Genomic DNA, 13,933 nt, shown 5'->3' with positions numbered 1-13,933 from the left:
AAAGGTCTTCTAAAAAAGAGAAGTTTGTTTTCTGGATTGTGATTATGATCACTTTTTGGCTGCTTAAAAACACAAATTAAGGTCAAATGCTAGGAAGAACTGTCTAACTTGTTCGATTTAAATGAAGAATTTATGGGGAATATTATTATATCAGACTTCTATTTCAACTCAGTATCTTATAACACCATACTTTGTGTCTTCCATATTTCCTTGATTGGTAATCAATGTTTATATGTGGGATTAATTTTAAATATTGCAGCCTAAGATTGTCTGGTAATACTATTAATTTAAACATACAGTATGGTATAGTCTTGATTAATTTGACAATTGATTTTTATGAATCAATAGTTCTCCGCTCTCTTTGATTGCTTAATACGTCTTTTACCATGACCTTCCCCTCAGTGTGTAGAGTGTTTATGGAGGTTGGATTCATTTCCTTTATATGTAGTTATATTTCTGTTGGCGGGGGAAGGGTTTCTTCACTTATTTAAAATAAACCATTTAATTGTATCCAGGACGTGTAATTAAAACAAACAGCCTCTACACCCTACTTTTTCCAGGCAAGCAATGTTGCCTCTTCTAACTCCCTTGCATTAATGAAGAAAACTCTCACCTTAAAAACACCCCTCCCAAACTATTTGTTCCCTCATTCCACTCTAAGAATAATGTTCAAAACAATGGTAAACAGTTCAATGAAGAATGATTTATTATACATGCTTAGAATGTCATACGATTCTTATTTTTATATTGCAACATTCATTTTTTATGCTTGCATGAAAAGTCTATCCCAAAGTATAATTTGTACTATACATTTCTTATGTTAGTTTTTAGTAAAAATCAGTCATGCGTTCTTAGTTTTTAAAAGTCTAGGTAATGTTTTGTGCTAAAATCCCCAAACCAAAATGTTTGAAGCTGTTCCATTGTACCTAGATAGTGAAAGTGTTTGGAGCAGGGGGCTGGACCCAGAGTCTCCCACCTCTCAGGGGGGTGCCCTAAAAACTACACAGTCATTCTGTCTTGTGTGCCCAATGACTATTTAAGTATCTATCCACAGTGGAACAATCATTGGGTGGAGAGGGGGGTGGGGGAGAGAGAGAGAGAATGAGAATGAATGAATATGAATGACTCACTCTGTAGGTCAGTGGTTAGGGCACCAACCTGGGAGGTGGGAGACCCTGTGGCCGGTCCCCCTTCTCCAATCATTCCTTCATTATTTAAACACAGTGGAACAGCTTTAACAGTAGAAACTGAAGGAGCCCGGTATCAGAATATGCCATATCTCAGTGTTTAGAGCAGTGGTTCTTAACCTGGGGTGCATGCACCCCCTGGGGGTGCGAGACATGCCAGATTTTTTTAGAAGGTAAATCACTGAAAACACAAATTAAGCACAGGCACGAAAGTACAACTGCTTTGTTTCATCGAACCTATGTTTATATGTATATAATTCTATCTCTTTCATTCTATAGTTATGATATATCTCGGTTTAAAGAACTGACCTACTTCAACGATGTTTGATAAGGGGTGCGAAAACATATTTTGAGAACCAAAGGGGTGCAGGCTGCAGTAAAGGTTAAGAACCACTGGTTTAGAGCATTCTCTTGAGCGGTAGGATTTCAACAGGGATCTCCCGTCTCCTACTCGGGTGGGTGGGTGGGGGAATTTAACCTGGACTTTCCACATCCCAGGTGAATACTCTAAACACTGGGCTAAAAGTTACAAGGCAGGTGGCACCACCACCACCTCCTCCAGCTCCTTCTCCTCTGGTGGCCAGATTTTGAATGGGACCCACTCTGGTAGACTGCTTGGAGCACGCCTACTGGATTGGACACTGCGATTTAGGCGGACAAACACCTGTGTTCCCCCAGTTTGTGAATTGCTCTGCGGTTTAGGTGGGAGGTAGGCCTCCAGATGCCTAGAGGGAGGCAGTGATGTGCATGCTCAAAGGTGGGAACTTTTATCCTGAAAACTTAAATTCACTTGGTGCCTAGGTACCTACAGAGTTTGGTGGGAATTTGTGAATTGCAGTGGAGCCTAAAACTGGACGTAGGTGCCCAAGTCTGGGGTTTTGGCACCTGATTATCTTTGTGGATCTGAGCCTGATGGGTGGCATCCCCACTGCTTCATTTAAATGAGTAATTCTGAAACAGTTTGTTTGGTTAAAGGAGATATACAAACAGGTAGTCCCGTTTCGAGGCCCTCTGCTGCATTATTCCTTTGCCTCAACCTGAACCCTCAAGGAACCCAGGTGCAGTAGAGCTTTCCCTAACCCTGCTGTAATGTTAGGGAAAACGTTTCCATGAGCAGGCACCAGGTTCTCCTTGCACACTTAAAAATACATATAGCTTTCCAGGTGGAATACACTGTAAGTTACCACTATTTCCATGAGGTGCAACATGAACAGTGCATATGTAAGGACAATACTTCGTGACTTCCCCATCTCCTAAAATGGGTTCAATTATAGTTCTTACGAGTGTGAGCTGCACTGGGGAGAAGAGGTAGGTAGGTATTCACTCAAACAGCAGTGAGTAGTTGGTAGTAGTATTCTGCCTTTGTAAGGCCTAGTATGTCTGGAGGTGTATGGAAAATGATGTCCCTTGCTATATCTGCCCAACAGGTGTAGCCTGCACGCTTCCTAGCAAAGCCATCCCCTCACCAGGCCACTTGTTCTGTGCCAATGCTAGCTTCCCCCCTCTTTTTCTGTCCTCTCTTTCCTCCCTACATTGTGCTTCTCTGATGCACCCCCACATGCAGTGGCATAATTTAGCCCTAATTGTCTCTGTTCCACCACCAACGAAGTTTTTGATTCTTGGGATCAAAAATGTTTGTAGGACATGAGTGCTGATGCTAGCTGACTCAGATGTTTCCCAGAAATAGCAATGCAGCTGCAATTAGGGATGTAGAGTCATTTAGCAATTAGACCAGGATGCCTGATATTTTATTCCTAATCTGCCAATGACTCGTCATATGACTATGGGCAAGGCATTTAACCTATTGGTACCTGTTTCCCAATCAGTAAAATGGATATAGCTCCTCTTCACACTTGGAGTTCCTTGGATGAAAATATTCTGTATAAATGCAAAGCATTATTATCTTGGATACACCATTTCGTCTGACAGCGCTCAATTCACTCTTAACCGACTGAAATCAATTAAAAAAACAAAAACAAAACAAACCTACACTTCCAGCCCCCTTCCACACATCAGTCTGAATATTTTGTCTGAAAGAAAGTGAGGGCGGGTAGTACTCACAACAGAAGAAAGCTTGCACAAAGAAAGCAAGATGGCACAGTACAACAGCTTAGAATTCAAATATGCTTTGATGAACATCCTCCCTTCTCCTCCCACTCCCAAGGGAACATCAAGCAGTGGTCCATGACGCTCTAGGGGCAAAATCAATGAAATCATAGGTTCTGTGATCCTGTGGTAAACCTGCAACCTTTAATTATAATACATTAATGTCCTTAACAAGAAATAACTGTGCACAGTCATCTGGTTATTCAGATCTCGTCGAGTTCAAGTAGGTCTTTAACCCGTTAGACCCATATCAGGCTCTGATCCATAGTGTTCTAGAACTCTTGAAATTCCAAACAGTCTGACACACACACTCATGGATTTGTGCCCTCTACAGACACTGACACCTATGCCAAGTGTATGTAAAATGCTAACCAGCAGTATCTGGTACAACAGTGAGATGATTCTTTCTTTGTCCAAATCTTGTGCAGGGTAGAGATGTGCTGGTTTGGAAAGCAGAGCTGGGTCTAAGCTGCAGTGGGGTCATGAAAAGGTTGTAATTATGTAAATATTATACTACAGTGATTTTTGGCCCTTATATCTGTGTAGAATCGTCATAATGAGTCGATATAAACTAAAGCAGCTCTCCACAACCTCTGAGTTCCTGTGTAAATGTAGAGTACAGTGACTGCTTTGCAAAATATGCTAAATATATCAGGTGTCATAGCAGTCCCGTGTGTTACATCCACTAGGGTTGGGTTCTGAAACATATTCATAGTGTTGACCACATCTTCATGGAGAGTTTTTCTTGTGGACAGCTCCTCTTGTGATGAGAGAGGTGGTTTAGCTGTGCTTGAACAGAAGTTTGTTCTTGCACGTCTGGTTAGCTTTTGTGACATTTAGATCAGTCTGGTTGATGAACATGGGAAACTTTGAGATCATTTTTGCCTTTGGTAATCAGTACATTTCTCTGCTATTACTGATATGGCAGCAAGAACTGGAACACTGCAGCCCATGTAGGCACAATGGGACAGGAGATTAAATATACAGAGGAGGATCCAGTTTCAAGGAATGGTAAGAGCAACTGGTGCAAATAACTGCTTTGCCTGTCTGTGTTAAGGGTTACATTTGTCAGCAGCTATATGGATAGCTGTAATTGGGGCACATTCATAGTGAAGACAAGGCCTTAGATATGACATCTGTAATCAGGGCTATAGTTGGCTACTTAGGTACCAAATGTCAGTGGCTACTCCCCTGTGTACAGCCAGTTTATTAGAATGGGTGAGAGGGTACAGAATTAGCAACTGCACTGAGCTGCTGGGTATCTGGTGGATTGTGCGGGTCGTACTGGTTCCAGGGAAAGAACTTATAAGTACCAGTTGTCACAGATATAGGAAATGAAGTACTGTGGGAATAGACCTGTGCACAGATAAAACAGGAAAGAACAAAACATTGGGGAAAGAACATTTTTCTTACTGTAGGTGAATTCTTACTACTTGTGCAAAATATGCCCATTATCTCCTTGGTGCAACAGATTTTTGTTTAGAATATTTTCATTTTAACTAGAATAAAATTAAAGCATTTGGTTGCTTAAGAAGACGACCTTTTTGGAATTTTTATTTTTCTCAATTTATACAAAATATTGAAATGCGATTTTTTTTGGATTATTTAAAAATTAAAATAACTAGTTAATTCTCATTACCCCTTTGAAAGAGGTGTGTAGGAGTAGCAGTATGCCATAAAGTTACAAATAACCTTTTAAAACTATTGCAGCAACTGCGAGCCAATATCCGAGAGATGGAGAAACTGTGTTTGCGGGTCCGACTGGAAGATAAACAAATTTTCCAAAGAATGATAAATCCAGTTAAAGAGGAAGCTTCATTTTCCATAAAAGAATTTCTCCAACTCCATTCAGAATCTGCAGAAGAACTTAAAAGACAGTTTAATGAACAGGAGGACACCTCTTTAAAGTCTTCTCTAATCAGATCTGCGACGGTAGGAGGAGGTAGTAGAATTCATTTTTCTATGTACTGTATTGTGGTATTTTTATATTTGTTTTATGATAGTATATTTCCAGGGATTTCTGACCAGATATTGTGGAAATAAATACTTCAGTTTAGTAAAACTTCATTCTTATATGACAAGAGGTGAATTTTAATACAACTTTCAAATACCACAGTTTTCTCACCATATGTAGAATACAGATTATTTTACTGCACAGTTTATGTAGTTAATACATGCTTTAATCAGCTATCCAAGGAAGAGGAAAATATTGGTAGCCTAATAGGCATAGTTAAGTAACAAGAGCACTAAATTGTGAGGTACAAGCAATCTTGGGGTTATTGTAGTTACGTTTTCTTTTTCCATTGCTTAGTTATGGTAATCACTTAGTACATTTTTACTTAATTCGTTATCTATGAAATGGTGAAAACAATTCGTATATCATCACTGAAAGCCTCAATCAGGAGGAGCAGGTTGAGTATGAAGTGTTCGTTTACACAGAAATATATCTTGGTAATTGGCAGTAAAGCAGTAAAAGTACAAGACCATTATATGAGGTTTAGAAACACATTATACTACCTTATAGATCATCCAAGGATGGGTCTGGTTGCTACTGCTCTTTTCTGATCCCTCTACTTTCATGAAAACTGTATCTTTCACTTTCTTTCTTCCCTCATTCTTCCTTCCTTCCCCCATGAGCACCTTCTTGTCTCTTTTCACCCTCATTCTGTCCCACCTGCCCTTACACTTGAAGCCAAATCTGGAGTTAGCTGCTGCTAACATCTGAAACGCTGTTTACAAGGATTGACCATTAGAGTTAAACCAACACATCCTCATACAGAAAAGTTTGAAGCTTAATATTGGTTAAAATACTTCACAAGTCTCACATTTTTCAATTTAAAAAACATATTTTCAGTTAGTGGCCTCACAGAAAATCTTTCCTATCAGGAAATTCTGTATAATCTGGCTGTTGTATTTATAAAGTGCTAATCTTCATAATATCTAGTTCTGTCTCCTTGTTGTCATAGAAGTTCCTTCTGTAGAGAACTGCAGGGAGAATTGTGTGCAATGTCATTAGTAAGAGGGAAAGTCTTTTCACGACTAAGAAAAGAAGACAAAAATATATGCTAAACTGTAAAATGTCTCTTCTTTAAAAAAACAGGATTAGTATTTCTAGCTGAATGACTTTCATGTTTTTTTAAAAAACGGGTCATTGGTGAAAAACCAAGAAACGGATTAGAAATTTTGGGATGGCAGGCATAGCCATAGGAAAATATTATGGGAATGACATATACTCACAAGTCAGCTCAGGAATGGAGATGTAGTTCACCTCACGTAAAGTGAAACATACAGGCACACAGACAACTGAGTATAATTATATAGGATTTTTTAAAAAGTTTGCATTAATATGAAAGCAGCTTTTTGCATTCATGGGGCAGCTGTAATATCACATTGCCTGTTCTTTTGTGCTTCAAGGCTGCAGATCTGAAAGCAGATCTTAGCTGCTGATCTTACTCAGTCAAAGAAACTTCCTTATACCCTACTTCTTTTTCGCATGTTGCTTCCAATCTGGCAGAGAAATGAAGAGTTTACAAATTCAAATAGCCCATTTAGGAGGCATGTCAAAGAAATGATACAGCCCTTTCCCTTTCCACCATCCCCCATCTCAAGTCCAATAGGAGTTGAATTTAATTCCATTTTAAGCAAATGTTAACAAAAGGCGAGACTCCACTTTTAAAATTACTAAAATTCTTTTTAACCAGCATATTGAATTTCCCAGAGAACTAGATTTTTATCTTGAGTGTAATGAAATGTGAAGGTACTTTGTAAAGTATGCAGAGGTGTGTTTGTTTTTTTTTACTGCTGTTCTGAGGAGATGTTGTGGTTGATGTTGAGGAAGCACTTCCATTCTAAGCCCTTTCACATTTGGGTTAGAATTTCCTACAATACGAACTTTTGAATGTAAATTTCTCATTCATACTTTCAGCCCACAGGTGTTTCATCCTCCTCCACTCCCTTTTTTTCTTTTGTTTTTGAAGTGGGAAGGGAAATATTAGGGTTACTCTTCTTGGGGGTGGGGTGGTTCTGTATTTCTATCAATGTACTGCTTGTGTCCCTTGTGTTCTTATACCGAGCTCTACTTCTCCCTACTGCAAGTTCCCTTCCAATGGCGCTGCCCTGCAGGACGTTAGGTTCCCCAGGGCTGGGTTCTTCCAGCCCCAGAAGCAGATGAATACACACACACAGTCAGAGCGCATCTGAGTGGACCGGATTAATCAGCGCTCCCAAGCTGACCCCTGATATGTCCCTGGACTCAGCAGGCTGGGTGGAGCAGCATTTCCAAGCTGCCACCCTCATAGGCCACGTGCACCGCACCAGAATAGAGCACGCCTGAACAGGCTGGGTCGAGCAGCACTTCCAAGCTGCCACCCTCGTATGTCCCAGATTCAACACGTCTCTCTCCCCACTTTCACGTTACATTTGTTCTGGTAGTAACCCACTTGATGATCAACCCCATAGGATTTTTTGGTGCTGCAGGGATCTTTTAGCTTAGGAATGAGGAGTGTTGCTGCAGAGTGAATGAGGAAACCAAAAAACACCCATGGGGAAGCTGGGGGGAGGAGAGGGGAGAGAGAGAGAGAAAGAAGCAACCAGCTTAATCAAGAAAGTTATTTATTGCCAGCTTATAACCATAGGGGAGCCAAGCAAACAAAACAGTTACAATATTAAATCTAACTTAAACTTGATTATAAAAGTCAGGTTTAGAAAACAACTCATCACACAAGTCAGGGTCAGAAGGCTATATTGAGAGAGAGAGAGCTGGGTTCTCACCACTCCATGACATTTGAATTGATCGGGGATTCCAGGTGGTGGTGGTAGCTGAGGGTCTGGAGTGCTGGAGTCAAGCAGAGCCTCCATCATGATCAGTCAGGAGAAGATGAAGTCTCAATGGAACTGATGCAGATTTTGGATCCAGGCATCAGAACGCTTACTTGAGCATGGATAGGGGTTTTTGTCGAGAAGCAACAATGGTTCAAGGGAGAACATTAGATTTATGTGTAATCAAGGGAGAATACCAAAGTTGTTTTGTTCAGGCTAGACATGGCAGCTGATCATTCCTGGCTTTGGGCAGTGTTCCTTGGAGGGAGCTCACAATGCAATTAGGGAACTTCACTATTTTGGATAACAATAAAGGATTTATTACTAGAGTTGGTCTGATAACTACTGAGTTGGGTGTGTGCGCGTGTGGGTTCATTAACATCTGGAGCAGAGATCCTCCATCATGCAGTGCTTCCCTGCTTTTCTGGTCCCAGAGTTCCATGCGGTTCTTACCTTGGAATCTCTGTTCTCCATTCTGTATGCTACTGGAGATGCCTCCTTGTCCCATCTTCTATGCAAATGGGGTTAAGGGAGTTTCCTTAATTATGTCATCTTTATCCCAAGGGTTTAGGTGCGTCTCCCACTGCCTTTTCACTGCTTTTTGTAAATCTTTCTTCTGATGCAGATTTGGTTCAAGCAAAGACTTGAGGGAAGAGAGGGGAAGGTCTTTTGTGAGTCAGACAGGCTGGATACTGTGCCCTGGTTCCCCAAGAAGATAGAGCTGCTAGGTAACAACAGAGCCTTCTTATGAGGTGTGAAATATTCTTTAATATGGAGAAGTCATTAAAGGCTCTTTATGTCACTAAAACCCAGCGGTGGGACATCCTAATCTGGTGCAGAATAGGGTCAGCATGGAGGAGGCAATTGGGGGCAAGCCATTTTACAGGCCATCTTACTTAAGAGGCTTTTCCTCTGTCCACAGTTCTGCTTAGGAAGCTTCTTTATTCTTGAATAACTGATAAACGGTTTTATTTGACAAGTGTAAAATATGTAATGCTGGCTAAGGCCATGTATAGACTACAAACTTTGGTCGACACAAGTTATGTCAGTGTAAAGCTGCTGCAGTTAGTATATCACACATGCGTGTGCATACTTAGCTGCTTGCATTGATGCTAAGTGCGGTGCACCAGGGGTACGTATCCCAGTGTGCCACCTTCCAGTGCAATGCCTTTTGGGGAATATTCACAATGTGTTGTGGGGCGCACACGACTCCCGTTGCGGGGCTGGGAGCAAAAGGTCAAGTTCCTATCATGCAACTTTCACTATCTCATAATACCATGAGGTGGTTATTGACTAACCCATAATTTTTTTGCCTTTTTAAAATCCCACACACCCACAAAGCACTTGTCGCTATCCGACATCTCAGTCAGAAGAGTGGAGCCCACACAGCTCTGCACTGTTGTCATTGATGCTGCAAATGCAGGACAAACAATCCTCTGGCACTTGCAGAACTGTAGGAAGTACCACAACAAAAGGGCACATGATAATTTCTTTGAGGACAGATTGCTAAGGGACATAATGAAAAACAATTCAAGGTTGGTGGCATTTACAGATCAGCTACAGGACTGCTTCTGGGCCTAAAAAATAAGCAACTGACTGGTGGGATTGCATTATGATGGAGGTTTGGGATGATAAGTAGCTGCAGTACTTGCAGGTGCAAAAGGCCACATTCCTGGATCTGTATGCCACATTTGAGCATGGACAACAGAATGAAAGCTGCATTGACAACTGAGAAGCAAGTGGTGATCGCACTGTGGAAGCTTGCAAAGCTGGATTGCTATCAGTCAGTGGAAAATCATTTTAGAGGTGGAAAATCCATAGTGGGGGCTGTTGTCATGCAAGCGTGTGTGGGGCATTAATTGTAATCCGTTATGCAGGGCTCTCACTCCAGGTAATGTGCAGGATGTTGTAGATTGGTTTGTCTCCCTTGACCTCCAGGATACTTATGTTCATATTGTCATACACCCCTGACATGGATGTTTTCAAATTTTGTGATTGGGCAGAGACCACTACCAGTATTGCATCCTTACCCTTTGGCCCCTCTGCCACCTCAAAGGTCTTTACCAAAGTCCTCTTGACCCCCTGCCTGCACCCTTAGAGCATAAAGTGCGGAATGGCCGCAACTGTCCTTTGGTTCCCTCTTACCATCAGTTGGAAAGCAGAGTTCGCCCTCTACTCCTTAGTGGAATTTTCTTCTTGTGACTTCTTCTAGTCAGTTAGCTTGGGTTAATTCCCAATAAATTCTTCCCCCCACCCTCCTTTTTATTAATTTGTTGCAAAAAAAATTTTTTTTTTAAATGTACTTTCTCCTCAGCGCTTTGTACCCCACCTTAATCTAAAATGGTGCATTCAGTACCCTCAGGCTTCAAACCCAGATCATCCTATGACAGACTCATTCTACTTATAGATGGCCATAGCTGCTGCCTTTTTTGTCTTAGTGATAGCCATGTACCAGCCTGCTGCTCAGTATGCTGTTCCTTTTTGACCCTGATAGTTGAAGTTGTACCTTCTTGAGAAATCAGTGAGGGGAGCATTAGACCAGGGGTGCGCAAACTTTTTGGCTTGAGGGCCACATTGGGGTTCCGAAACTGTATGGAGGGCTGGGTAGGGAAGGCTGTGCCTCCCCAAACAGCCTGGCCCCCACTCCCTATGTGCCCCCTCCCACTTCCTGCCTCCTGACTGCCCCCCTCAGAATCCTCAACCCATCCAACCCCCCCCGCTCCTTGTCCCTTGACTGCCCCCTCCCAGGACCCCCCGCCCCTAACTGCCCCCCCGGGACTCCACCCCCATCCAACCCTTCCTGTCCCCTGACTGCCCCGACCCCTGTCCACACCCCCACCCCTTGACAGGCCCCCCCAGGACTTCAACGCCTATCCAACTGTCCCCTGCTCCCTGTCTCCTGACCGCCCTGCACTTCCCCAAACCTCTGCCCCATTCAACCGCCCCCTGTTCCCTGACTGCTCCCCGGGACCTCCTGCCCCTTATTGAACTCCCCGCACGCTTACCATGCTGCTCAGAGCACCAGGACTGGCAGTCGCACCGCCCGGCCGGAGCCAGCCATAGCGCTGCGCAGTCTAGAGCACCAGGGCAGGCTGGTGGCTCTCGGAGCTGCGCTGCCTGGCAGGAGCTCGCAGTCCCACCACCCAGAGCACTGGCGGCACGGCAAGCTGAGGCTGTGGGGGAAGGGCCGGGGGCAGGATGGTCCCACGGGCCGGATGTGGCCCCTGGGGAGTAGTTTGCCCACCTCTGTATTAGACCTTGAAGCATGGGCACCCACTTCAAGTCCCAGACAGCCAGTGTTCCTGTTAGCTGGTGCAAAACAGCTAAGGTCGGTACTAGCAAAAAAACGCTGGTGGCTGACGTGAATCAGTGGTGTATGCTGTTGTAGATCTCAATTAGTATTTCCATGGCAGAAAGCAGACAACATTGGTCTGTTGCACCAATGTGAACTAAGTCAGAGATGCTTGGGCAGTTTTATTTTTTTTATTTTTGTATATTGCTGAGGCATTAATGTGTTATGTGCTTTTATTTAAAGCTGAGGTACTTTCCTCATTTCCCAAAAATAGATATTTAATATTGCTGTTCCTTAAAAGGAATTTTTTTTTTACCAGATGTGTTTGTATGTACATGTAGTACATCTGACACTCTGCATGGGATGGTGATTATTGGAAGAATTAGGGTTTTTTCGGGAAATATTGGTAAGCGTCAATTTCATCGTACATTCAAACTGATGGAAAAACTATTTCCCATGGATAATCAGAATTTACAGATATGTAAAGTAAGAAAAATGCTGTTTGAGAAATAGTTCAAGGATATTTACATTGTATATTTTAATGTGATGTTGACAATCTGTGTTTTAACAGAGACGACTAAGGGGGTGTATGATACAGGTCTATAAAATCTCAACTGATGTGGAGAAAGTGAATACGGAAGTGTTATTTACTCCTTCTCATAACACAAGAATTAGGGGTCACCCAATGCAATTAATAGGCAGCAGATTTAAAACAAACAAAAGGAAGTATTTCTTCACACAATGCACAGTCAACCTGTGGAACCTTTGCCAGAGGATGTTGTGAAGGCCAGGGACACCACTCCTTACCCATCCTGGCTAATAGCCATTAATGGACTTAACCTCCATGAATTTATCCAGTTCTCTTTTAAACCTTGTTATAGTCCTAGCCTTCAGATCTACAACAGCATACACCACTGATTCACGTCAGCCACCAGCGTCAGGCATAGTCCAACAACAAAAATTCAAATGACCAAATTCATCCCTGATGTAGCTCTCTTTGGAATTTCACCAGAAATTAATTTAGCCCTATAAAAGACTGATCTTTTGCTAATCTGTTTACCATGTTCAATGTTACAGGCTAATCTCCCTGGCTTTATGTCACTGAATCAAAGCTGCTGGTTAGGTATGAAGTGTTGTATTTTTGTTTCAATCCAAAGTTGTTTTGTAAAAGACTGTTCTTTTTAGCTAAGAGAACAAATATATTATTGGGGTTTTTTTTCCCCATCCTTCCCTTTCCCTTCTCTTTCAATTCTCTTACTAGTACTCTGTAAGTGTCTTTTCTGCTTAGCAGTAGCATTTCTTATAGCCTTATAGACTATAACAGGGTTCAAAAAAGAACTAGATAAATTCATGGAGGATAGGTCCATCAATGGCTATTAGCCAAGATGGGCAGGGATGGTGTCCCTAGCCTCTGTTTGCCAGAAGCTGGGAATGGGTGATAGGGGATGGATCACATGATGATTACCTGTTCTGTTCATTCCCTCTGGGGCACCTGGCATTGGCCACTGTCAGAAGACAGGATACTGGGCTGGATGGACCGTTGGTGTGACCCAGTATGGCCGTTCTTATGTAACAGCTTTATAAAGCTTTAACTTTTTGAATCTCAACAACTACTGTTATTAAATACTTGTCTGCCCCCAGCCCCCATTATTTCCTGTAACTGTGAAAATTTAGATTGATAAAAAATAGAAAGGAAGGCTTAACAATAACCATTAATATTATCTGTTGAAATTATTTTAAAAAAAATTGAATTCTGCCAGGCCTGGGCGTATGACAGAGATAAGGTGGGTGAGGTAATATCTCTTATGGCACCAACTTCTGTTGGTGGAAGAAACAAGTTTTTGAGCTTCACAGAACTTTGCTGGAGATCAAGCCTAATATAAGCAATCAAAGTACATTTAAATAACATTAAGGTCTGAATCACAGGGAATATAACCTTAACTGCATTGTTTTCTACTAGGCAAATATTTAAACTGTCAAGGTTGTTAGGCCCAAGATTTGCACTGTTTTGAACCATCTTTTCCCCCAAATACCATGTATATGATGGGATATGTATATTTGTGCAGTTCTTAAAAACTGTTTGTGAAAGACTCTTATTTCAGTGATGGTTGCCTTCAGGATGGATTAATTTAAATCACCAAGCAGCAAACTTTAATTTAAATAATTGATTGTTTTGAATTTGTAAGTTTTAGTTATTTTCCTAATGCAGGGTTTATTCTCATTGGTCGGTAACCATTTAAACGTTCTGATTTGCACCCAAATATAGCCTTTACACAAAATTTGGTAATTTTTTGCATACCAGCAGGACACACCATATCTGCACACATTTAAGCAATTATATAGTTTGCCATACATCTATTCAGATTCTTAATTTTGACATTTTTAATGTCAAAAATGTCGAGAGACATGTTTCTTATATACCGGGTAATTAATAAATTTTTATTTGGGTTTCACATCAAGCTGCATTTGGATGGAAATTGAAATTAAATTAAAATATACATTTTAAAATTGTTTATGAGTTAAATAAAAC

At 41.6% G+C, this 13,933-nt stretch overlaps 1 protein-coding gene across 6 annotated transcripts in view; it reads left to right on the top strand.

Moving 5' to 3' along the window:
* STX17 (syntaxin 17) overlaps window positions 1–13,933 on the top strand; it is a 66,812-nt gene that overhangs the window by 43,524 nt on the left and 9,355 nt on the right. For all 6 annotated transcript variants that reach the window (XM_037893431.2, XM_043540334.1, XM_027824291.3 and 3 more), the window contains one exon: window positions 5,004–5,235. In XM_037893431.2, coding sequence (XP_037749359.1) covers window positions 5,004–5,235 — 232 coding nt within the window. The remainder of the gene's footprint in view (window positions 1–5,003; window positions 5,236–13,933) is intronic.

This window comes from Chelonia mydas, chromosome 2 (assembly GCF_015237465.2).
Source record: "Chelonia mydas isolate rCheMyd1 chromosome 2, rCheMyd1.pri.v2, whole genome shotgun sequence".
NCBI lineage: Eukaryota > Metazoa > Chordata > Testudines > Cheloniidae > Chelonia > Chelonia mydas.
This window is presented reverse-complemented; position numbering and strand designations above follow the sequence as displayed.